The sequence below is a fragment of the Crinia signifera genome, chromosome 4 (genome assembly GCF_055691185.1).
Source record: "Crinia signifera chromosome 4, ASM5569118v1, whole genome shotgun sequence".
Taxonomy (NCBI): domain Eukaryota; kingdom Metazoa; phylum Chordata; class Amphibia; order Anura; family Myobatrachidae; genus Crinia; species Crinia signifera.
In genome coordinates, this window is record NC_139220.1 from 32,910,970 (window position 1) to 32,937,775 (window position 26,806).

Genomic DNA, 26,806 nt, shown 5'->3' on the forward strand with positions numbered 1-26,806 from the left:
TCCTACAACAGTGTACTGGGGTCTTTGTATTTACACTTTTCTCTCAGCATTGGCATTGTTAATTAGAGATGTGTAGCCTCTGATTTACTCTGATTTACTCTGATTTCAAAGCAGGATCTTATTGGTTATCAACTGTCAACAACTGTCATGTGTTTTGGGATAGCCAATAAGATCATGCTTTGAAATCAGAGTAAATCAGAACCTGCACATCTCTATTGTTAATTCAAACAATCGCTAGGTGACCAGATAACTCAGTCATATCTGCTCCTCCTCCCATATCATGCCTTTATTCCCAGATTAGTGTCTTGTTACAATGCTATAGTACACATCTCCGATAGTGGTGTGCAGGATAATGTGTGTGTACGCACGTGTCCTCACCCCTCTAACCCTTTTGCACCTGACACGATTATCGTGCTGTATAATTTTACCTGTTTTATTACTTTTTCCCTCATTGTGTTACTTTTTCCTCCATTTTGCATTTTACAGTGTACATACACCAGCAGTGTTTTGGGCAATCCGCCGATACCCTGACAGAGCTTTGGGGGGGGGGGTTGGCTATATTAAACAAGTAAAAATCCCAATACTAGGACTTTTTACCATTACATTTCCCCCGATCTGCTGATGGATCGTCGATCATCGATGCCCACCGATTGGCACATACGGTGGGAGGATCACGGCTTCCATCGGGTCAGAGGATAGGATGACCACACCCTACTGCATACCCTCCAACATGGCCCATTTCATTAGGTACAAAGGGCCAGATTCTCTAAGCTTCAAAAGTGATCAAATGGAGAGTGATAAACAGCCAGTCAATCAGCTCCTGTCTGACATTTTTCAAAAACAGTCTGTGACATGGCAGGTAGGAGCTGATTGGCTGGCTGTTTATCACTTTCCAGTTTATCACTTTGAAGCTTAGAGAATCTGGCCCAAAATGCTCTGTTTCTGGACTTCCCTGCCAGTGTCAGTTGCTGATGTGAGGCTGCAGCACAGTCCAATATTCAAATAGGGGATCCACACCAAACATCACTGTCCTGGACTCCACTGGCAGTTGATGTAACACCCCCCCCCCCTTTGAATTTTGGACTGTACTAGAGTCCATCCTCTGTAACCGGCAGAGCATTTTGTACCTAATGGAATGGGTCATGTTGCAGGGTATGCTACTGGGCCCCTTTGTTTTGCAAATAGTCTACTTCAGGCATGTCCAAACTATGTGAAACTACAATACCCATCATGCCTTGCCACAGTTTTGCTATTTGGGAATGCTAAGACAATGGCAAGGCATGCTGGGATGTGTAGTTTTACAACAGCAAGAGGGCCACAGTTTGGACATGCCTGGTCTACTTGATATTAAGGATTAGCTATTTTTGTCACAAAGGAGTTGGTACAAAGGGCCGATGGCTGTTGTGCAAATTCCGGCCTTTCTCTGTCACAGCTGTGGAAGAGACTTCCAGACACAAATGTTTTTTTTGAGAAGGGCAATCACCTACAGTACAAAGCTAAACCATGCCTTGTAAGTGATTGCCCCCTTAAAAAAACACATGCGTTCCGCTTGCAGCTTACAGTACCTGGCCAGCATCCCGCGCATTATGATGTTTGCTGGTAAAAGGATAAAATGTGACAGTGGAAAACTTTAATTTCACTTGCTATTGATTAACATGGTTTTATGATTTTCTGTTATTAACTTATAACTTACAAAGATAAAACTCAATAAATTTGACCCGTTTCGTTCATTTTATTCATGTTCTTGTATACTATTTGTATATTGTTCATGTGAATGACCTCATCAATGATTATACTGTGCTTCTGCAGCAGAAGGCCTTTTCCCTGACGACTCGAACCAAGCTAGAGTGTACGATGAGATCATGCAGCCCGTGGTGCGTTCTGGGTATTTGAACAAGGCTACCAGCGTGAGCAAGACTTTCCCAGCTAGGAAATGAAAGATGGTAAAGCTCTTTGTGTGACTTAATATGATGTGTTTGCAGTTAGTGCAAAATGACTATGACAAACGAGAGCAGCAAGCAGAATTATTAAGCATGTGGGGCCAGATGCACAAAACGTCAAAAGTAATAAAATGGAGAGTGATAAAACAGCCAGCCAATCAGCTCCTGCCTGCCATGCTACAGGCTGGGTTTGAAAAATGTCTGGTAGGAGCTGATTGGCTGGTTGTTTATCACTCTCCATTTGATCACTTTTGAAGCTTAGTGCATCTAGCCCGTGAACTGGTGTGTCACCAAGCGACTTCTGCTCAGAACCTTCACCTAATGAGATGCATGAAACCCCCTGCAGCTAATTTGCTATTATAGTCTTGTTAAGCATACGTGTATGAGAACACATTTATATAGGACAGTATTCCTATGCTTTCTTGATTCAAACTTGCTGTACTAAGGGCTTACAGGAACTCAAGCAGATTTGAGAACATTGGGCTAAATTTAAGCCCCATACAATGGACGATTCGCTCCGGAGGAAGGATGTTCCAAAAAAAAAATGCTGTAAAAACCCAGTTTTCTGCGTTTTTACAGCATTTTTCAAATGCACTAAAGCCCCTCCTGGCGGGGCTTCGCTGCGGGGGTTATGCCAGCTGTAGAAGCCTATGGCTCCTCCCCGCATCGCTGCTGTGTGAGATCCCTCCCAGCATGCCCTGCGGCCACCATCTTCTCTACGCATGTGCAGAGGGACGTCTCTGTAAGTAACTAAGAAGTCCAGGCAGCGGAGGGGATAGCAAAGGGAAGCTCTGATCGGGAGATTTGCCCTTTGCATTGCTCATCGCATATGTCCGTACATATGAACATCGGCACGATGGGTGGAGGGATATACCGCCAGTGCTTGGTACACCCCACCCGGGGATTGATATATTCAATATTATCGGCAGAACTCCGGGGTGGATCATATACTACATACACACTGAACGATATTGTCCAGTGATGTCACCCAACCTCCATTTTCAACATACATCATTGACGATCTAGTTAGTCAACATTGAGCATTCAGCACAGATGACAGGGGTCACTATGTGTGGGGAGTTAATTGAGTGTATACACTAAACAATATGAACAATATATCATTAACTATATCATTATCATTCATATTGTTAACGATATACAGTATCGTCTGGTGTGTATGGGACTTTACCAGCCAGTTAGAGGGCCAGATGCACTAAGCTTCAAAAGGATAAAATGGAGAGTGATAAGCAGCCAGCCAATCAGATCCTACCTGCCATGTCACAGACTGTGTTTGAAAAATGTCAGGCAGGAGCTGATTGGTTGGTTGGTTGTTTATCACTCTCCATTTTACACTTTTGAAGCTTAGTGCATCTGTCCCAGAGTCTGATTAGGAATGTGATCTCTGCAGGCAAGATAGCAGAGGCCTAGGCAACCAGTGTCTCTCTGGCTTCTGTGAAACTACGCATCCCAGCATACCCTGCCACAGTTTCAGCATTCCATAATAGCAAAACTGTGACAGGTTTTGCTGGGACTTGTAGTTTCACAACAGCCGCAGAGCCACAGGTTGGCCGGACGTATTGGCACTAATAGTCCGTGATGATAATGGCTGCCTCTGAGCGGCCATTGTTTTCCACGTTTACAAAGTGAGGAGGAAAGCACCACAATATGAATGGAAAAAGTCAAATAAAATCCAATTTTGTGGGACCCAGCCAGTGGCTGTATCGTGACCCAGGATGGCACACTGTCACATACTCTCTGATTACAGAGCCGTAGGAGGAAAGGATAGTAATGTGTAGCTTTTTTTGGTCTTTGTCCAGAGTTCCACAAACACTGGTGTGTCCTGGAAAAGTCCCTCATCTTCTACGAGAATGACAAAAGCACTGAGCAATCGGAAAGATCGAGCCGTCCGAAGTCATGTGTATGGGAGTAAATAAGGTGGACATCCTAAACAGCCCGGCCCCTGTGGAAAGGTACGAGCCAGGGTCAAACTTAGCCTGTAGAGCAGTGTTGTTAAACTCATGGCCCTCCAGCTGTTGTGGAACTACACATCCCAGCAAGCCATGCCACAGATTTTATATAATGGATTTCTAAAACTGGCAGAGTATGCTGGGACGTGTAGTTCCACAACACCTGCGGGCCATGAGTTTGACACCACTGCTGTAGAGAATGAAATGGGGAATGTCAGTCATTACAGGAAATCTGACCAGCATAAAAAACTTCCCCATTTGTAAGTGTTTAATCCGGTGGTTCCCAAACTCGGTCCTCAGGACACCATAATAGACAAGGTTTTGAAGATATCCATTGTTGAACATGGACGGTTAAATCAAACTGAAGTACTAAATAAGTCACCTGTACTCACAGACATCCTTACATCCTGGACTGTTAGGGTCAGGGCTGGTGCATGGATTTTCAGCCCCTAGGCAGTAGGTTACGGTGTCTTGAGGACTGACTTTGGGAACCTTTGTAGCTCTTCACTACATGCAGTACCTCCTCATAGCCTGAAGGTGGCACATATTTATTATTGTTATGGATTTTGTTTGTAACATATACTGTGCTGGTTATTAATTAGAAGATGTCGCATCCAATCAGCCTTGAGCTGCCTGGGACCTTCCCGGGGGACAGGATTGCATGCGATCCCCGTTCCCTGTCCGACCCGGTGGTCTTATACATTCAGAATATATGATCTCCAGCTTGGATCCAATGCGCACGAGACCACGCATCGGAAATGTCACAGGTGCACCACGTAGAGACATTTCTTTTCTTTCTCTGAATAAAGTCATATGCTATTTTGGACGATTTCACCCTGATTTTTTTGGCCCAATCTGTTGGAATCGGGTGAAATTGGACAAAAATCGCATAGTGTATAGGGTTAGGCTGCGGGAGAGGAGGTTAGGGTGTGGGAGGGGAGGTTAGGGTTAGGCTGCAGGAGGGGAGGTTAGGGTTAGGCTGCAGGAGGGGAGGTTAGGGTTAGGCTGGCGGGAGGGAAGGTTAGGGTTAGGCTGCGGGAGGGAAGGTTAGGCTGCGGGAGGGAAGGTTAAGGAAGAATGTTAGGCTGCAGGAGGGAAGGTTAGGGTTAGGCTGCAGGAGGGAAGGTTAGGGGTTAGCTGCAGGAGGGGAGGTTAGGGTTAGGCTGCAGGAGGGAGGTTAGGGTTAGGCTGCGGGAGGGAAGGTTAGGCTGCGGGAGGGGAGGTTAGGGTTAGGCTGCAGAGGGGAGGTTAGGGTTATGCTGCAGGAGGGAAGGTTAGGGTTAGGCTGCGGGAGGGGAGGTTAGGGTTAGGCTGTGGAGGGAAGGTTAGGGTTAGGCTGCAGGAGGGGAGGTAAGGCTGCGTGAGGTTAGGGTTTAGGCTGTGTGAGGGAAAGATAGGGTTAGGCTGCGGGAGGGAAGGTTAGGCTGCGGGAGGGGAGGTTAGGGTTAGGCTGCAGGAGGGGAGGTTAGGGTTAGGCTGCAGGAGGGAAGGTTAGGGTTAGCTGCGGGGAGGGGAGGTTAGGGATAGGCTGTGGGAGGGAAGGTTAGGGTTAGGCTGCAGGAGGGGAGGTTAGGCTGCGTGAGGGGGAGGCTAGGGTTAGCTGTGTGAGGGAAAGATAGGGTTAGGATGTGGGAGGGAAGGTTAGGGTTAGGCTGCAGGAGGGGAGGTTAGGGTTAGGCTGCGGGAGGGAAGGTTAGGGTTAGGCTGCAGGAGGGGAGGTTAGGGTTAGGCTGCTGGAGGGAAGGTTAGGGTTAGGCTGCAGGAGGGGGAGGTTAGGGTTAGGCTGCAGGAGGGGAGGTTAGGGTTAGGCTGCGGGGAGGGAAGGTTAGGGTTAGGATGCGGGAGGGAAGGTTAGGGTTAGGCTGCAGGAGGGAAGATTAGGGTTAGGGCTGCGGGAGGGAAGGTTAGGGTTAGGGCTGCAGGAAGGGGAGGTTAGGGTTAGGCTGCAGGAGGGGAGGTTAGGGTTAGGCTGCAGGAGGGAAGGTTAGGGTTAGGATGCGGGAGGGAAGGTTAGGGTTAGGATGCGGGAGGGAAGGTTAGGGGTTAGGCTGCAGGAGGGAAGGTTAGGGTTAGGCTGCAGGAGGGGGAGGTTAGGGTTAGGATGCAGGAGGGGGGAGGTTAGGGTTAGGCTGGGGGAGGGAAGGTTAGGGTTAGGCTGTGGGAGGGGGGTAGAATGTGGGGGGGAAGGTTAGGGTTAGGCTGCAGGAGGGGAGGTTAGGGTTAGGCTGCGGGAGGGAAGGTTAGGGTTAGGCTGCAGGAGGGGGAGGTTAGGGTTAGGATGAAGGAGGGGGAGGTTAGGGTTAGGCTGCAGGAGGGGAGGTTTGGGTTAGGATGCGGGAGGAAGGTAAGGGTTAGGCTGCAGGAGGGGAGGTTAGGTTAAGCTGCAGGGGGGAGGTTAGGGTTAGGATGCGGGAGGGAAGGTTAGGGTTAGGATGCGGGAGGGAAGGTTAGGGTTAGGATGCGGGAGGGAAGGTTAGGGTTTAGGCTGCAGGAGGGAAGGTTAGGGTTAGGCTGCAGGAGGGGGAGGTTAGGGTTAGGCTGCAGGGGGATAGGTTAGGGTTAGTCTGCAGGAGGGGAGGTTAGGTTAGGATGCGAGAGGGAAGGTTAGGGTTAGGCTGTGGGAGGGGGGTTAGAATGTGGGGGGGAAGGTTAGGGTTAGGCTGCAGGAGGGGAGTTAGGGTTAGGCCACAGGAGGGGAGGTTAGTGTTAGGCTACTGGAGGGAGGTTAGGGTTAGGCTGCAGGAGGTTAGGGTTAGGCTGCAGGAGGGGAGGTTAGGGTTAGGCTGCAGGGAGGGGAGGTTATTGTTAGGATGAAGGAGGGGGAGGTTAGGGTTAGGCTGCAGGAGGGGAGGTTAGGGTTAGGCTGCAGGAGGGGAGGTTAGGGTTAGGCTGCGGGAGGGAAGGTTAGGGTTAGGCTGCAGGAGGTTAGGGTTAGGCTGCAGGAGGGGAGGTTAGGGTTAGGCTGCAGGAGGGGAGGTTATTGTTAGGATGAAGGAGGGGGAGGTTAGGGTTAGGCTGCAGGAGGGGAGGTTAGGGTTAGGCTGCAGGAGGGGAGGTTAGGGTTAGGCTACAGGAGGGGAGGTTAGGGTTAGGCTGCAGGAGGTTAGGGTTAGGCTGCAGGAGGGGAGGTTAGGTTAGGCTGCAGGAGGGAGGTTATTGTTAGGATGAAGGAGGGGGAGGTTAGGGGTTAGGCTGCAGGAGGGGAGGTTAGGGTTAGGCTGCAGGAGGGGAGGTTAGGGTTAGGCTGCGGGAGGGAAGGTTAGGGTTAGGCTGCGGGAGGGGAGGTTAGGGTTAGGCTGCAGGAGGAAGGTTAGGGTTAGGCTGCGGGAGGGGAGGTTAGGGTTAGGCTGCGGGAGGGGAGGTTAGGGTTAGGCTGTGGGAGGGGGTTAGAATGTGGGGGGGAAGGTTAGGGTTAGGCTGCAGGAGGGGAGGTTAGGGTTAGGCTGCGGGAGGGAAGGTTAGGGTTAGGCTGCAGGAGGGGGAGGTTAGGGTTAGGATGAAGGAGGGGGAGGTTAGGGTTAGGCTGCAGGAGGGGAGGTTTGGGTTAGGATGCGGGAGGGAAGGTAAGGGTTAGGCTGCAGGAGGGAGGTTAGGGTTAAGCTGCAGGGGGGGAGGTTAGGGTTAGGATGCGGGAGGGAAGGTTAGGGTTAGGATGCGGGAGGGAAGGTTAGGGTTAGGATGCGGGAGGGAAGGTTAGGGTTAGGCTGCAGGAGGGAAGGTTAGGGTTAGGCTGCAGGAGGGGAGGAGGGTTAGGGTTAGCTGCAGGGGGATAGGTTAGGGTTAGTCTGCAGGAGGGGAGGTTAGGGTTAGGATGCGAGAGGGAAGGTTAGGGTTAGGCTGTGGGAGGGGGGTTAGAATGTGGGGGGGAAGGTTAGGGTTAGGCTGCAGGAGGGGAGGTTAGGGTTAGGCCACAGGAGGGGAGGTTAGTGTTAGGCTACTGGAGGGGAGGTTAGGGTTAGGCTGCAGGAGGTTAGGGTTAGGCTGCAGGAGGGGAGGTTAGGGTTTGGCTGCAGGAGGGGAGGTTATTGTTAGGATGAAGGAGGGGGAGGTTAGGGTTAGGCTGCAGGAGGGGAGGTTAGGGTTAGGCTGCAGGAGGGGAGGTTAGGGTTAGGCTGCGGGAGGGAAGGTTAGGGTTAGGCTGCAGGAGGTTAGGGTTAGGCTGCAGGAGGGGAGGTTAGGGTTAGCTGCAGGAGGGGAGGTTATTGTTAGGATGAAGGAGGGGGAGGTTAGGGTTAGGCTGCAGGAGGGGAGGTTAGGGTTAGGCTGCAGGAGGGGAGGTTAGGGTTAGGCTACAGGAGGGGAGGTTAGGGTTAGGCTGCAGGAGGTTAGGGTTAGGCTGCAGGAGGGGAGGTTAGGGTTAGGCTGCAGGAGGGGAGGTTATTGTTAGGATGAAGGAGGGGGAGGTTAGGGTTAGGCTGCAGGAGGGGAGGTTAGGGTTAGGCTGCAGGAGGGGAGGTTAGGGTTAGGCTGCGGGAGGGAAGGTTAGGGTTAGGCTGCGGGAGGGGAGGTTAGGGTTAGGCTGCAGGAGGGAAGGTTAGGGTTAGGCTGCGGGAGGGGAGGTTAGGGTTAGGCTGCGGGAGGGGAGGTTAGGGTTAGGCTGCGGGAGGGGAGGTTAGGGTTAGGCTGCAGGAGGGGAGGTTAGAGTTAGGCTGCAGGAGGGGAGGTTAGGGTTAGGCTGCAGGAGGGGAGGTTAGGGTTAGGCTGCGGGAGGGAAGGTTAGGGTTAGGCTGCGGGAGGGGAGGTTAGGGTTAGGCTGCGGGAGGGAAGGTTAGGGTTAGGCTGCGGGAGGGGAGGTTAGGGTTAGGCTGCGGGAGGGGAGGTTAGGGTTAGGCTGCGGGAGGGGAGGTTAGGGTTAGGCTGCAGGAGGGGAGGTTAGGGTTAGGCTGCAGGAGGGGAGGTTAGGGTTAGGCTGCGGGAGGGAAGGTTAGGGTTAGGCTGCGGGAGGGGAGGTTAGGGTTAGGCTGTAGGAGGGGAGGTTAGGGTTAGGCTGCAGGAGGGAAGGTTAGGGTTAGGCTGCGGGAGGGGAGGTTAGGGTTAGGCTGTGGGAGGGGGGTTAGGCTGCGGGAGGGGAGGTTAGGGTTAGGCTGCAGGAGGGGAGGTTAGGGTTAGGCTGCAGGAGGGAAGGTTAGGGTTAGGCTGCGGGAGGGGAGGTTAGGGTTAGGCTGCGGGAGGGGAGGTTAGGGTTAGGCTGCAGGAGGGGAAGTTTAGGGTTAGGCTGCGGGAGGTTAAGTTAGGCTGCTTAAGGGAGAGGTTAGAGTTATGGCGTGGGAGGAGGTGATTAGGTGGGGGGGTAAGGGTTACAGTAATTACTGGATGCTGTTGTCAGTGTTCTGACTGTTTGCATTCTGACTGTGAGGATCCTTTACCCATCCCCTACCAACTTCCAGGTTGACCTTTTAAGCTAGCAGCGTATATATTGACTCAAGTAGACAGATGCCAGCAGTCTGGTTTCTACATCATGGGTGCCTGATCCATATGAAGCCATAATATAGATCCTTTGTCAGGTTGCCTTATCAGGGGATAGGACTTGGTCAGGTGCGCCAGTGCAGCACCTCCAGAACTTCATATTGCCCAGGTGTGCAGTATAACTGTTCTATAGCACCCAGTGTGTGTGGTTTGTTAATATTATTTAACGTTGTCTGCCACAGTGGGATGTGACCATCGTGGATCAATTTCAAGCTTTTTAAAGGTCCCCAATAACCAACACAATGGCTTTTATTCAGATCTGATCGCAGTACAAACTTGTGTGGAAAATGGGCAACACCATGTGCACTGCAGGTGGGGCAGATGTAACATGTGCAGAGAGAGTTAGCATTATTTTTACACTGCAATTTAGATTTCAGTTTCAACACACCCCACCAAAATTGAACTCTCTCTGCACATGTTGCATCTGCCCCACCTGCAGTGCACATGGTTTTGACCATTTTCCAAACAAATGTGTACTGCAATCAGATCTGAATAAGGGCCAATGTGCCAATAAGCACATAATATTTCCAAGCAAGGTGACTGGAACATGATAATGTAAATGTGTCCTGTGTGTTAGGTTCCGCTTCACCTTCGAGATTGTCCTAGCTTCAGAAAGAGTGCACCAGTTTGGAACCGACGCTCCTGAAACGCTCCACACCTGGACCAGCGCCATCGGGAAGGTGAGGGGGGTTTACTTTAGAAATAATTGAGGTCTATGCTTGGGAATTCTGCGCTGGACCCCTGACAGATAATGCTCATCCCCTTGCAGTGGTTCACCCCGATCAGTTGTCACTGCCTTTTGGGGTACGAATTCCAGCGCGTGGGGAAGATGCGCTACAAAGCCATGCTGAACCCTGATCAGTGGATGGAAGGTTTCTTCCTGCTGCAGAAATGTCACCTTTTCATCTGCCCCGAGGAGCCAGGTGCAGCCGAGGACACCGTCAATCTGCGCAGTCTCCAAGAGCTAAGTGAGTTATCGGGGAGGGGAGAGGGTGTCTGAAAGGGGACTAGTGTGATACTTTGGGGAGGTTGGTCTGTGCTGACTTGGGGGCCCTGGACTTTAAACCTTAGTGTTAGTGACTCACCAAATGAGGTCACTTGTCGCAGTTAGTGGGCCAGGATATTTTTGCCCAACATCTGTGTTCACCAATTCATCAGCCACCTCGCATATGCTTCCCTATGAGCCTCGTGGTATGACCACCGATGTGCTCGTGGTCTCCGCTGCTGCTAATCCCGGTCCTAGCTGCCGGTCTCCGCTGCGGGGATGCCGCATGCGCAGTACTTTCTCCAGTACTGCACATGTGTTGGCCCTCAGCCTCTATGGACTGCTTTTGCAGCAGTCCCAAGAGGCATATTCAGGGTCCCGGGTCCAGCGCATGCACAGTATTGTCCTCGTACTGCTCAGCAGCCCATGTAAATGCGTCTCAGGGGGGAGGGAACACCTCCCAATAGGACTGTCTTGGGTGACTGGCAGGTTGGACTTCCAATAGGAAGTCACTGCCAGTCACAGTGAAGCCAGAGCAGAGCAGAATTTACCTGGGGGGCTGCAGCCCTTAGGTAAAAGCTGCCACTGGAAACTATACTGAAATATGTTTTCTGTCAATATTGATTCTTGTTTTATATTTGTTTTTCACCAAGCTGTATCGCCAAGTACAGAGAATTCAGAAAAGAAAGATATATTAATACTCGTCGAAAAAGGGCGGTGAGTTATTTTACATACAGTATATACCACAAAAAGAATATTAGGCGCAATGAAAATACTATTATAAATTTAAAGATATAAATTGTTCACATTATCACAGCATCAATTAATTAATATCCTGCTCTTTATAAATCAATTACCGACAAAGAAAAAAAACAAATTGAGAATTATATCAATTAAATAATTGAAAGATCAATACAGTGCGCTCTCACTTCTGGTTTGATTTGACAGCCAGGATATCACATTTAAAAAGATTAGTTGGATGAGCACACATAGGACGTATCTGCCACCTAGTGGTCATTGTGTGGAAGAGCAGATCACAGTTTAAATCCAATGTGTTACACATCCCACACAAACAGGCTACTTTAGTTTGCAGCAGTAACATAAACAACATTTCCTCTATGATATCTAAAGGTTTTATATAAGGAACAAAATTTGCAAAGCAGTCTATCCTGTCCTGTATGGCATATGCCCTGTAGATTCATGTATCCAGGGCTACTGTATGTTTACCTTTTACTCCAACTGGGCACTTGTACTGGTTATGTTGGCCTTGAACTTTGCCTAATTTATAGTCATGACCCATGCTGGCCACTGGGTGGTGCTATATCCTTGCTGCGCCCATCACCTACAGAACATCCTCCTATTGGGCACTGGGGCTTGTGTTTCCGCCCTGTGCAGCGTAATGATGCTGTGATTCTCATTCCTAAAGGACGCTGTACCTGCAAGGGTTTACACGTGCCGATTTTTTGGCATGGAGTACGGACATCCAGGCGGCAGCCTGCAGCGGGGGAAACATGTTACGTGACCAACAGCTTAGTAGAAATGACATTCCCATCATTGTGGACAGCTGCATTGCTTTCCTTACCCAATACGGTGAGTCTTTTATTGAACACATGTTAAATGCAAAATATTGTACCAAAAAACTGCAGGACACTTTTTCTGCATGCAAATCGCACATTATGTAATGTTCCTGATGAGGACACAATTATGTAGAGATTATGGCAGGATTGGCTATATTGTAGAGGTACAAAGTCAAAACCATGCTCCACTGCAGGTGGGAACAAAAGGGTTTTTTTTTTTTAAATTCTGCACACACATTTACATTTATGCCCTGAATTGGTGGGCAGTACTCCACTGAGTATTCGTTCAACCCAGTGGGGGGTGCTATCCTAAACGTACTAGACAAGAAAAGGACAAGAGGAAAAGAGTTTATGGTGGATGCACTCCTTTTTGAGAATTTAGATAACGATTGTACTTTTAATAAATTTTTACTTAAAAGTAATGGGGACTCCTTTTATCTTTATTACACATGCATTGGATACGGAGACACCCATACAGTAGCGAAATGAGGGGTTAAAAAGGGGTAACATAAACATACATACACGTATGGTGATAATAGCAAGAGAAAAATGTGATTGAAAGATTTAAAATGTAGGTAGAGGCAGCTGGGTGTGGTAGTGCTTATCTCCAATCTGGCTGTATGCCTGGAGATTTAAGATATAATGCACTCTTAAGATGTCTTTGTATCAGAAGACGTGGTACAGCAGTGATATCTGCTGGACAGATCTGTATATAGCAGTATAATAATGATCAACACTGATCCTGATATTATGCAGGTTGTCTCAGCAGTGTGCTGCATCAGTGTCTCTATATCAGAGGACGTAGCGCAGCAGTGACATCTGCTGGACAGATCTATATATAGCAGTATGCTATTTACTAGCACTGATCCTGATATATTGCAGGTTGTATCGTCAGTTTGCTATGATATAAGATGTGGTGCAGCAGTGACATCTGCTGGACAGACCTGAATATAGCAGTATGATATTTACTGGCACTGATCCTGATGTTATACAGATTGTATCATCAGTGTGCTGTAATGTCTCTTTACTGAATGAGACTCTCCATTTAACAAGACATATGCTTGTGCCCACTCAGCAAGGAGATCAGCCTAGTAAGTTGCAAGTACTATACATATGGACAATAAATTTCCTGCACTAACTAACACCAAACAGTCTGCTCTCTAGCGCTACAGGTGGACAGGACACGTGTTTCGCATTAGGCGCTTCTTCAAGTTTCTTCTTTTATCACCATACGTGTATGTATGTTTATGTTACCCCTTTTTAACCCCTCATTTCACTACTGTATGGGTGTCTCCGTATCCAATGCATATGTAATAAAGATAAAAGGAGCTCCCATTACTTTTAAGTAAAAATTTCTTAAAAGTACAATCGTTATCTAAATTCTCAAAAAGGAGTGCATCCACCCAGGGCCGCCAAGAGAAATCCTGGGCCCCGGTACAACAACTTCCTGGGGCCCCCACGGACAGAGCTCCCGCACACTCTACGGACCCGTTTTTACGCCACTGCTTCCAAGGTGGATACACGTACAACAATTTACACTGTAATGCCTTACACATGTCACACACCCATTACATATTATACCACATGCCATAATGCTCATTACACGTTATGCCACACACCGTAATGCTCATTGCATATTAAGGGGTTAACATGCTCTGCCAGGGGTTAACATTCTCTGCCAGGGATTAACCTGTCTGCCCTGATTTACATGCTCTGCCAGGGGTTAACATGCTCTGCCAGGGGTTACATGCTCTTTGCAAAGGATTTACACATACCCTCCAACATGGCCCATTCCATTAGTTACAAAATGCTCTATTCCTGGACTTCCCTGCCAGTGGCAGTTACAGATGTGAGCCTGCAGCACAGTCCAATATTCAAAAAGGGGGGGTCATATATACTGCCACCACAAGCATCACTGTCCTGGACTCACTGGCAGTTGATGTGACTGCCCCTCTTTAAATTTTGGACTGTGCTGGAGTCCAACCTCTGTAACTGCCACTGGCAGGGAACTCCAGGAACAGAGCATTTTGTACCTAATGGAATGGGTCATGTTGGGGGTACTTGCCACCAAATTAAAAAAAAAAAATCTGTGTGTCCAGACCAGGGCCCCCCTGACAGGCCCGGGCCCGGGTAAATTGTACCTGCTCCCCCCCTCTCTCGGCACCCCTGCATCCACCATAAACTCTTTTCCTCTTGTCCTTTTCTTTTCCACTGCAGGTGGGGCAGATGTAACATGTGCAAAGTTAGTATTGGGTGAATTATTGTGTTTCTGTGCAGAGTATATACTGGCTGCTTTATTCATACACCGCAATTAAGATTTCAGTTTAAACATACCTCACCAAATATGACTCTCTCTGCACATGTTACATCTGCCCCACCTGCAGTGCAGCATGGTTTTGTTAATCTGCAAAAATTGCACCCTTGCTCAAAGGTCTGAATTGGGCCCTATAAGGGCCAATGGCCCTTATTCAGATCCGATTGCAGTACAAATTTGTTCTCAAATAGGGCAAAACCATGTTCAATGCAGGTGGGGCAGATATAACATGTGCAGAGAGAATAAGATTTGGGGGAGTTATTTTGTTTCTGTGCAGGGTAAATACTGGCTGCATTATTTTTACACTGCAATTTAGATTTCAGTTTCAAGACCCCTAACCCAAATTGAACTCTCTCTACACATGTTACATCTGCCCCACCTGCAATGCTTTTGCCCATTTTGAGAACAAATTTGTACTGCAATCAGATCTGAATGAGGGCCAATATGTACTCAATATATCAAATTAAGGGCCGTAATTACTGCAGGCGGTTGGTAATAATTTTTTTTTGTGAGGGCCCCGACATCTCAGTTGACCGGGGCCCACATAACCCTGATTAAGGTGATTATTCTGCAGGTTAATGGTACGAAATGTGCAAGATGAAATATTTCAGGAACTGCTTTGAAAATTTGGGTACTTGTGTAGTTTCACGGCGCCAGCAAACTATGTAAAATAAAGTAACTTAACTCCATGCCAACATGGATAGTTCATACCCCCACTATCCATGTTTGCATGGAGTTGATTTTAGATAGCGTGGCGAGCCACCGAGCCCGCAGCGTGGGCGAGCGAAGCGAGCCCCGCAAGGGGACTCAGACGCACGGCGCCATGCTGGCGCCGTGAAACTACACAAGTACCAAAATTTGCCCTAATTCCCAGTAGCTGTAGGTTAATGTATATGTAACATAGATACCTTATTATTATTATTTTTTTAATCACTTGTCTTAACAATAAAAGTTTATTCCGCTGAATTCAGGGAAGTCTCAGAGTGTGTATACATTGGCGTACTCAGCAGGGTGTTATCTAAGTGTGTTGGTCTGAAATCCCGCTGCAGGCCTCTGCCACGAGGGAATATACCGTAAAAACGGTGCCAAGTCCCGTATTAAGTTGCTGATGGACGAGTTCCGCCGAGATGCACGGAACGTCAAACTCCGCATCAATGACAACTTCATTGAAGATGTGACAGACGTGTTAAAGAGGTTCTTCCGGGAACTGGATGATCCCATTTTCACCACAGAACTTCACCCACAGTGGAAAGAAGCTGCAGGTAAATCGCTATCTCCACATCATTGTATGAGGATCTTGTAACCCAAAGAGTTTTGCTTCTTACTGTACAAGAAACATCAATGATAAATGCCTGTCCTACTTTTATTCCAGTATTGTAGCACATGGTATGCAAACTCTTCATGGATTATAGTGTTCATGCAAGAACCATGCATCTTTCATCATGTGCAGTTCCTCTTCCAAGCCTGGTCTGGTCTGCATTTCAGTGCTGAAATACTGACCACACTGCGCTAGAAGCCCCACAGCACAGAGTGACACCCCAGGCAGGGAAAAGGAACTGCGTGGGTTTTGGAAGATGTAGGATGCTAGAATGAACACTAGAATAAGCTCCTGTATATTACCAATGCTTAGGCCGGCTACACATCAGAATGACCAGCATCATTGCTGGTACACACCAGGACAATTTAATAAATGACAAGACAATTACTATTCCATCCTTCATGCGATATTGTCCAGTTGGCCATGCAACACGTCAGACCGTAAAAAGTTGCATGTGTTCCACAGTAGCGCACAATTGAGCGTACACATCAGACGATATACATGATTTGACATTCCGGTAATGGCCCTTATTCTGGTTTACTCGCAAAGGCAAATTCCTTCTCAAATGGACAAAACCATGTGCACTGCAGGTGGGGCAGATGTAACATGTGCAGAGAGTTAGATTTGGGTGGGGTTTTACTTCAAAGTGAGATCTATACTGCAGTGTAAAAATAAAGCAGTCAGTATTTTCCCTGCACATAAACAAAATAATTCACCCAAATCTAAATCTCTCTACACATGTTACATCCTTTATTTATATGGCGCCACAAGGCTTCAGCACGGCCTGTCCCTGGTGAGAGAACATTGGCGATGACTAGATTTATACTGCATGCAGTGTAAATCTAGTCAGACGATGGCGACACATGGGGGGGAGCATACACGCGGAGTGACCCATGCTTCTTTTCCAAGCAATCTAGTCAGATCACTTTGAAATAGCCCTCGCATCACCCTGTGTGTATTACTCCCCCCATTACTCTTACATTGCTCCCAGGGGCGTCATCATGCCCTCACAGCAGAGTTACCCGCTGACAAATAGAAATGTGACTGAAATAAGTATGGCAGTGTCGCTCAATGGTTCCAGGGCATGCGCAGTGCCAACACAAGCAAATACGCCCAGCTAAAACACCTGCATTCAACGCAACTTTCTTTCATTTATTTGCAATCCACCATTCCACACAAGGCATCTTTGCAGGTCAAGCGCCACCTGCTTATGTAGAGAATCACCTCCCACACTGCTGCAGGGCAGTCACCGAGAACATGGCGGACGTACTCTGTCCAGAATAAAACACAGCAGTTATAGTATTTCAGATAGTGGCTTTTGCCACAATTATAAGGATCGATTCAATTGGCCGTGAGGTCCTGGCAGTAGCATCACATGTTATAGTCACGTATCCTGTTAAGGAAATGGTCTATGATTGGCTGAATCACCAGTCTGTTGGGAGATACTCCTGGTAATAGCTGCTCTGTATAGCACTGGTTAAGGGGCCACACACAGGCTTCATAAGGGTCAACCAAGTGATTTTCAGCCATAGGCAAGCTCAACAGGTTGTGGCAAAGCCCCCTCCGTAACATGGCTCCACCCCTCCATTACATAGCCACACCCTTCCATTGCTCAATCTGCACACCTTCATCTTAAGATGTATCGTATCATGCAGTATTATTTGTCAATGTACAAACTGCCAAGCAAAATACTTATTTAATTGTGCTATTCGTACTGAAATGAAGACAGAGGGCTGACAATCAGCCAGGTGAGTGTTGTTTTCTGCAATGAAATTAGGTATATATTGCCTGTGTGTTCTGTTTTTGGTAAAAGACGTTTATGTGGGAGGCGTTGCTGACAGCCCCTCTTCCTGATACTCCTATAGGGAGAAGTCCATGAAATTCGTGAGTCTTGCATACATTACAGGAGAGTTAGTGCTTACAATAAGCTAATGTGTTATGTATAGTCCTTTATTTTATTTTTGCATTATCCTCCCTGTTTTTCATTAAATTGACTTCTATTTCAGAACATCCTGAAAGGTCAAAGAGATTGGAGAAATACATGCAGCTGATTAACCATCTTCCTAAGGTCAACCGGGCCACACTGGTTGTACTGATTGGTCACCTCTACCGGTAATGAGCGTTAAAGATCTGAAATATAACTGTCTGTTCCAAGGACCTGTGCAGTGCCTGCAGTATGATGATAGTAACACAGATGGGCACTACAGCTGGCCAGATGGGTAGATGCGTTGGGGGGCGTAATATAGGGTGACCAACTCATCCCTTTAATCCGGGACACATATGTGTGGCTGGCTTTCACCTGGTTTTAAACTGCCACACCTCAAGACTCCATTTCACCTGGTTTTAAACTGCCACAGAACCTGTGTAATTAATATGTGTCCCGGATTAAAGGGATGAGTTGGTCACCCTAGCGTAATAATATCATCAATCATTAAAATACCTCCAGCACATGCTGACCTTGACCACCACCCGTTTTCATGGCAATATAAACTAGTATCTTATTGGTTCCATACCTATTTCTCTACCATTTTTCCCAGGGTCCAGAAATGTGCAGCCCTGAACCAGATGTGCACCAAGAACCTGTCTCTTTTATTCGCTCCCAGTCTGTTTCAGACAGAGGGGAAAGGGGAGCATGAGGTGAAGATAATGGAGGATCTGATAGACAACTATGCCAGCGTTTTCTGTGTAAGTTGTATTTATTGTATTGTGATGTTTATGCACTTGCTCTCTGTTGAAACGTAGCTGTATCAGAAGGCTGCATCTCCGTTTGGGGTAGCTATAGCAGTTATACCAAGAAAGGCATTACTAATAGATTCCTGCTGACATGGATCAAAATGATCTGGCAGCAGTGTTCGGACACCCGATACCCCTGCGAGCCGCCGGGACCTTCCCTGCAGCAGGGACGCATGCAATCCGTTGTGATGATTTGCATGCATCCCTGCTTCCCGTATGCCTCGCCACCTGGAGGGATGTCCCAGAATGGGTGGTTGGACAGCTAGGCGGGTCGACCACCTGGTCGGGTCCGATACGCATGGGACCGCACATCGAACCTGACTGCATGTCAGGGAGAGACGATTTGGTCTGATTTAACAGGCCAATTGGACGCAATTGGCTGAAATTGCCTCAGTGTATGGGCACCTTAAGTGTTGATAATAGATACAATAAGATACTGTAGAATAAGTCCCCCCCCCCCCCCTCTCCTACCCTTTCTTCCCTCTGCCATCCCTACCCTGTGCATACTTTCTATACATTTGTAATGATTGAAAACCCTCAATAAATATATTTGGTCGATGGGAAGACGGTTTCTGTGCGTTCTCATGGGGCTGGTGCCTCTGCCAATAGTAATAATGAGAATATATATTTGCTGTATACGTTGTGAAATGAGGAACGTTGTTTGATTCTCCCCCAGATTGATGACGAGCATGTGACTCAGATGGACCTGGAGAACAGCCTAATAACCACCTGGAAAGATGTCCAGGTAATGTAGCCGATGTAGTACCACCGCCGGCGCCGCATGCAGGTCCTTCTAAACAGTTCTGCTTCCTCTGTGTAGACTGGTCATATGTTTAATAAACAGAAAATAATATTTGCACTTTATTTAATGCAAATGTGCACAAGACACTGAAACCTCACTTTCTGTCCACAGTTATCACAAGCCGGAGATCTGATTATTGAGGTTTACTTGGAAAAGAAGGAGCAGGACTGTTGTGTTACCTTAAAGGTCAGCAATTCAAAACACACATAATGTATCGCGTGTTCCTCTATACCAGGGATGGGGAACCTTCAGCCCTCCAGCTGTTGTTGAATTGCACATCCCAGCATGCCCTGCTACAGTTTTGCTCTTTGGCCATGCTAAAACTGTTGCAGGGCATGTTGGGATGTGTAGTTCATCAACAGCTGGAGGGCTGAAGGTTCCCCTTCCCTGCTCTATACCATTGTCTTTCCGTAGGTCCGCAGCTGCACTGTAAAATGTCAAGCAATTATTTTGCATTTAACATGGTCACATGGGAACCATGCTGTATCCATGGCGTAACTGTAATGGGTGTAGGGTGTGCGCTACATGGGTCCCTAACTACAGTGGGGTGCCCGCTGCACATCCTTGTTTAATACCTCTGCAGAGTCCCGTGGCGGTGCTGCTCGTAGCATCAGGAAAATGGAAATTTGCGCATGCACACTTGGAAAACTTCAGGAAAGTGACGCAGCCGCCATCTTCACAGTGACCTGCGCTAATGCAGTAGTCATTGGCACAGTGCCAGAGTCGTCTTACCTGCGCTGCCAGCTAGAGAAGACGGAACCTGCACACAATAGTCAGTGGCTCCCAAACTGTATACTGCTGGCCTAATGCGAATGGACCATATGGGACTGTCTACATATACACCATCTATCTATACATTAGAACCCAAGTTTTTGGTCCAGTACCAAATAAATGGATTTTTGGTCCATGTGGTCAGCAGAGCAAGTGCTGGTGGCTGACAATCTATATCTAAAAGGCTAAATACTCAACGCCATGAGGTGAAGTACCGCCAATGACCACTAGAGGCCGCCTGATAGACCAAATGACTCCTTTGTGTGCTAAAAGATGTCATAACAGAAAGTGAAAGTAATTTTTGCAGGGACACTGACCTGTTTCAAACTTGCTGGATATGGAGAGAGGGAGCTGAGAAGACAGAGGGGGTTATTCTAGTTCACTCTTTGTGACAAATTCCTTCTTAGATGGACAAAACCATGTGCACTGCAGGTGGGGCAGATGTTACTTGTGCAGAGAGAATTAGATTTGGGTGGGGTGTTTCTTCAAAGTGAGGTCTATATTGCAGTGTAAAAATAAAGCAGTCAATATTTACCCTGCACAGAAACAAAATAACTCACCCAAATCTAATTTTCTCTGCACATTTTACATCTGCCCCACCTGCAGTGCACATAGTTTTGTCCATCTAAGAAGGATTTTGTCAGAAAGAGTGAACTAAAATAAGGCCCAGAGATTGGATGTAGGAGCAGATAGGGACTGGGGGTGGAGAGTTTGTGGGCTAAAAACTGTCACAGCTCAAAGTGAAAGTAAAAATGGTCACAGCTCAAAGTACATCGCAGAAGCCGTCATTTTGACCGTCTTTTTGCTAGTCATAATATATATGGACATAGAGAAGCACAAACTTGCCCAAAACCCCATTACTGACCTTTAGAAGCACAATTTAGACATATTAGTCATTTCTGCTGAGCTTCTCAATAAGACACCTTGGCCTAGAGGTGCCATGGAACATATGGGGAAACGCCGTGTTTCAAGAGAGTTTGGGAACCACTGTAATAGTCCATAATCAGGGGATGATAAATGTGTCCCTATAACAATACTATAATTGTACCTCCTGTCTGCTTGCGGTGCGGTTCTAGAACAATACGTGTATTGCTTCTAAATATATGGGGGTAAATGTATTAAGATGGGAGTTCTATTGAAGATGGGATGTTGCCCGTAGCAACCAATTTAGATTCTGATCATTTTTTTAGCACCTTCTAGAAGATAATAGATAGAATCTGATTGGTTGCTATGGGCAACACCCCATCTTTAATAGAACTCCCATCTTAGTAAATGTACCGTATAATATAATGTCCGGCCTGGTGCTGTCTATGTGGGAAGTATGGCAGCTTTCTCCAGCCACCATCAGGGCTGTAGATAGCTGGGCGCAGGTGTCTGTACATGGCATCAGGCGTCTGTGCCACTGCAACTCGTCCCCATGTTACCTACCAGGAGCACACACTGAAATCCACAGCTCCAGCATTGACATTCGTTCTGCATCTCCCGGCGGTCACCATCAGGATACAGACAGTGCTTCCAGCATCGCCAATCACTGTGATCGTTCATCGGCATTGCATTCACTGCAGCCCCTGAATCAGGCCCATTATTGGTGATCATATGGACTACAGCCACACCCCTACCAAATACCCAATGACCCCTCCTTAGAGATTCCCCCAGCAGCCCTGGTCTCTGCCTCAAGCAGTTGACATGAAATGAGATGATTTGCTTCCTGCCGGTGCTGCGTTCCGCAGAGAACTTAACTCTGGTCTCATTAGCTTTATATAAATATTAAATGCCTCCTTTTTGTGTATTTTATATAATATATTCAAATGAAAACGCATGGGGCTCTAGGCAAGTCATGGGTTTCATTCCGTTCCTCACCCCTCTATTCATCCCAAAAACGTTTATTGTAATGGACCAACTGGGAGCTGGATTGGATGCTCCATCGATGATCCGGTTCTGTCCCACATGTGGCCGTATGGGCTGTATTCCCATTTAGTGCAAATGATCTAATATATCAAACAGCCAATATAGAACAGTCTGACACAACTACACTGAGCTGTCATTCTCTGTATTACGCTACTAAAGTGACTTGTGGTGCAATTCTCTGTTAGGTCTCTCCAGTGATGACAGCAGAAGAACTGACCAATCAGGTCCTGGATATGCGGAATATAGCGGCCAGTACGGACATCTGGTTGACCTTTGAAGTCTTTGAGAATGGTGAACTGGGTAAGTGCTGGACTAAAAGCCATTATGCATTTGCCTTAATGCCCTTTATGAGTAATCAGAGTGGGTACATAGAGTATTGGAGTACCTACCATGTGAGGGGAACAGGTATGTTAGCCTGGAACCCTGTCTTACCTGGTTGTCTATCACTGGAATGTCCCTACTGTTCTTATGTCAGTCCTGGTTCTGAGTCATACCCTACTGAGACTGCTTTCATAGGCAAATGCAGGGAGGGTTTCCAGTTACCCAGAACCCTCCCTTCCACATATCCTGTACCACATTCCCGAGCATGGCTCGCTGAGCTCAGCACTATTATAATTTAACACTATGTCCACTTAGATAGAAAAGTATGAAAAAACTTGTGTCGACCATTTGACCATGTTGACCTAAGGTATGGCTAGCTTTTTCATCATCCTTATTACTGCCGACCTGCCGACTGCATCCCCCAGTCCCTGTCCAAGAATGCCCATTACATTCCCAAAGCTTTTCACACATTATACTGCAACTAGTGCATGCACATAAAGGGGGTATTCAATATGGGATTCCATTTTCGTCTGATCTGACAGTAGCTCGCCAGTCAGAATTCAATGTTCCGGCTGTCTAGTGTCAGAAAGTCCATGTATCGGTGAAAACTGCCACGGATTATAGAAAAACGGCCGTGAATTCGACAATCCGAAGCCGTTTCCGATAAAACAGATCCGACTTTAAAAAAAAAGTCGCATCTAACACCCTTCAATTTTGTCATTAATGGCTGAATTGAATAGGTGAGTGCATATATTAAATGCATCCCAAAAGGTTTTAGCAATTCTATCACTGTAACAAATCACTCATCTCCGTGAACATCATCATTACATGCGGCTCAGAGTCAGGCCAATAAGGAAGAAATGAGGAAAGGCAGGCTGTGTCCCATGATAGGTGTGGGATCTAGCACACCTCTAACTGTATGCCAGTAATGATTCTGTTATTACCTCTGCCCAGAGAGACCTTTACATCCCAAGGAGAAGGTCCTGGAGCAGGCCCTGCAGTGGTGCAAGCTGGCGGAGCCCAGTTCTGCTTTCCTTCTTGTAAAGAAGATCTCGTTTGGGGAAGGAAGCTGCCTCTTCACAGGTAACCGCAGCCTGGGGAATACATATACAGTATAGTTAGTGTGTTTATGGAAAATACAGTTCTTACGTGAATAAAGCCCGCATGATACTGACTGGGCCACAAGGTCCAGTAGGCCTGATTCTCAGTATAGCATTCACATTGACTTGTTGTTTTATTTAGGTACAAAGAGAGAAACACCAAAATGTGGGCTACTAAAGTGCAGGGAGGAGACGGCAAAGCTGCTGGGCAGCAAGTTCCAGGATAGATATTTCGTTCTCCGGGACCACAAGCTTCTGCTTCTTAAGGAGAAAAAGGTATTACAGTAACTAAACCTTGTGGTCCCTTCTTCTGCCACCAAGTGTGGGGACATGGGGTCTGTGCGTTCCACTCTGTCTGATGTTAGGTTATCAACAATCCCATTATATCCTAATTCAGTAAGTTCCAACTTCCGCCATCACCATCTAAGTGCCGCAACAATGGGTGTGTCTTTTAGTGCCACCATCAGTTACACACAGCGGCTATAGGTCTACCTGATACATCCGCCATGAAGAAACTAACCACTTGCCCACATTGGAACCTTTCCCATGATACCATAGCACTCACCCACCAACATGGCAGTCACCCACTTCTACACATCAAACATGTGTGATTCTTCCAATCAGAGCAGGCCACGTCCATCAATCCTTGTCTTCCCATCATCATTCCCCCAATCCCAATCTCTATATCGGAGTTCTCAAACCATTTTGCTTTGGGCCTCCATCAAACAATGAAGATTATTACTGGACCCCAGCAGAATGGCCACCGCAGACCACAGTGCACAGTAGCATTGCAGTGGGATAAAACAAATGAAGTGACCGCTAATGCTACGGGGAGGCAGTGGGTAATGCGGGATCGAAAAACTTGATAGAGGAATCAAGGAGGCAGTGGGTGTTTACTTAATGAGTTTTCACCAGTCTTCTCTCCACAGACACATAGCATTATTTATTTATTACCAGTTATTTATATAGCGCACACATATTCCGCAGTGATTTACAGAGAATATTTGAATATTCACATCGGTTCCTGCCCCAGTGGAGCTTACAATCTATATTCCCTACCACATGACCAGGCACACACAGGTATTCTAGGGTTCATTTTTTGGGAGCCAATTAGCCTACCAGTATATTTTTGGATTGTGGGAGGAAACCGGAGTAAAACTTAACCAACTCCCCACTGACCAACTCCACACTGCCACCAATACCCACTTTCCAGACCCTCAAATGAGTGTGGAGGTGGCATCTCAGAAGTTCCACAGCCGCCACCTGTACAACAAGGATGTCTTTGTATAGGCATCCTTCATTTTGTTATAGGCAGACTCACTGCCTTTCCCCAATTCTGCTAGACAGAATACAAAATGGAAAAGAAACTTCTCAATCATCCCGGGAATCATTCTAGAATGCTTCTGGATTAATAAGTGGCAGTGGTTGTAAAGATAATATATCCGCGTGCTTATCTCACCATACCTTTTCCTTAATGTTCTGTTCAGGACGAGCCCCCAACCTTCTCATGTGAAAGCCACTAGTGACATCATGGAGGCTTTGTGCATCTACCTTTGCTTAGTAAATGGGTTCTCTGTCTTCACCTAAGTATTGGTTCTGTGCACAGCATGGATTCCTTGTGTGCAGGTGACAAAGGTATGTATTTATGTTCATGTTTATGTATTTGTGTTACAGAGTTCCAAGCCAGAGAGAGAATGGCCTCTTGAAACTGCAAAAGTTTACATGGGGATTCGGAAGAAGTTAAAGCCCCCAACTCCGTAAGTATCAAAGCTGTATAACTTTGGTGCTACTCGCTTACTAATATTGACATCAGTCTGTCACTGCTTGGATGGGAATGTGAAGGAAATGCCAAGCCTAGAGGGGAATCTCCTATCTAAGTTCCTCAAAAGCCTTACACTTGCCATCGGCAGTCACTTATCCCACCAAAATCCAAGGAGTGAAAGTCTTCTTGTTGGGCACCCAGGAAAAAGTAGGAACTGTGAAGAAGGTCTATAAAGGGGGACATTGGCAAGGAAATTCCCATCCTAGATCTACTGTAAGGCACTGCCATAGGTCAAAGGCGGGTCCAGTAGTAGAGTGGGCCACAGTCTAAACCACTGTGTGGTACGAAATAGAAAGAACAGAAAAGAGTGTCTTTTTTGTTGGCGCACAGAGGTAATTTGAAGAAATATTTGTATTCAAATTACAATCCTTTATTATTTATTATTAAAAACTGTCATATTTGTGAAATATGAGAATATTGTATACAAATAAACGTACAATTGTGTGTCAAATAAAAACAACGGTGTCCTTTTGTCTTTTTAATTATCATTTCTGTGGAGTATTATATATTATGTCTTGAGATTAGATTTATATCATCAGGAAATTTGATGTAAGGTAATTATTACACATCCATTGGTATAGAAATGTTTTGAAACGTATTCCGATACGTGCAATATCCCTACAGATTGCTACAATTTGTTCAATCTGTTACTTTATTTGTGTGTGGGTTAAATGCTACTTCCACTGGGAGCACAGTATCAATTGATGTTTTCAATTAGGCACAATGTTTCCACTGGTCTTGTTACAGTACTTTATTTTTCTAGGCACATAGCCAAGAATATATTCTCTGAACTTATCGGCTTTATATCACTACAAGTGATAGCTCATTGCTCAGTATTGTGCTTATTAACATATACAAATGGTGTTCCTTACTCAACAGACTCCTAAATGCCTGGCAAAAATACTCCAATTTATCTATTGAATTGTGGTGTATATATCCCCTTATTTTAACTGGTCTTTGGGGTAGATAGTAATAAAGCAGTTATTATTGTATGTGCATTATATGATAGTCACTATAAGATCATAGTTATAGACATGTCATTTATTATCCCACATAGATGTGTTCTGTATATATTCAGGCACATCTATTTCAATTGCTATATATCACACTTTATTATATGGATGATTCACTTCAGTTAAGATATCATTTATCATATGACATATAAGTAAACAATTAATTGCACAGTGTGTCGGTTCAGACCATGGGCGGGATGTACTAAAGGGAAAATGCGGTAAAACTGAGGTTTTACTGCATTTTCCTATTTACCATTACCCGTCCGCCCCGTTTTCGCTTGGCAGGGTGGCGATACCCTATAGAAGCCTATGGGCTTCTATCGCCGTCCGCGCGCCCCCCCTCCCGTCCTCCTGATCTCCTCCTCCCCCAGCAGGTGTCACAGCTGGGAGGACATCCGGCTGCAGGGGGGAGGAAGAGACGCAGGGGGACACTGGCAGCCGCCGGGATGTGACGGAGACCCCCGCAGACCACATCAAAGGTATCACGGGGGTCTCCGTCACCGCAACCCGATGCTAGCCGCATATGTTAGTACATATGCGGCAGCATCGCGGCGGCTGCCAGGCGAAGGGCGGCGATGTATATTAATACATCCCGCCCCATATGTGTACGCAATCGGGTTAATATAGATGGATCCTTTTTCTATAACACTTCTGTGTGTTCAATATAAGACATAGGCACAAGTGCAAATATGTGTGGGTTTTAATAGCGATGACATTTAAATCATAAGAGGCATCTTTACAGAATGTGCCTGGAAAACATTGGCTATAA

At 46.8% G+C, this 26,806-nt stretch overlaps 1 protein-coding gene across 1 annotated transcript in view; it reads left to right on the forward strand.

The window, feature by feature from the left end:
• The window catches only part of ARAP3 (ArfGAP with RhoGAP domain, ankyrin repeat and PH domain 3), a 123,546-nt gene that overhangs the window by 74,948 nt on the left and 21,792 nt on the right, over positions 1 to 26,806 (forward strand). Inside the window, 16 exon segments of the mRNA XM_083181502.1 lie at positions 1,810 to 1,943; positions 3,760 to 3,826; positions 3,829 to 3,910; positions 9,951 to 10,053; positions 10,143 to 10,341; positions 11,012 to 11,075; positions 11,785 to 11,948; positions 15,299 to 15,511; positions 17,574 to 17,679; positions 18,105 to 18,252; positions 18,977 to 19,045; positions 19,214 to 19,288; positions 21,967 to 22,081; positions 23,057 to 23,185; positions 23,345 to 23,478; positions 24,877 to 24,959. Of these exon segments, the coding sequence (XP_083037628.1) occupies positions 1,810 to 1,943; positions 3,760 to 3,826; positions 3,829 to 3,910; positions 9,951 to 10,053; positions 10,143 to 10,341; positions 11,012 to 11,075; positions 11,785 to 11,948; positions 15,299 to 15,511; positions 17,574 to 17,679; positions 18,105 to 18,252; positions 18,977 to 19,045; positions 19,214 to 19,288; positions 21,967 to 22,081; positions 23,057 to 23,185; positions 23,345 to 23,478; positions 24,877 to 24,959 (1,885 nt within the window).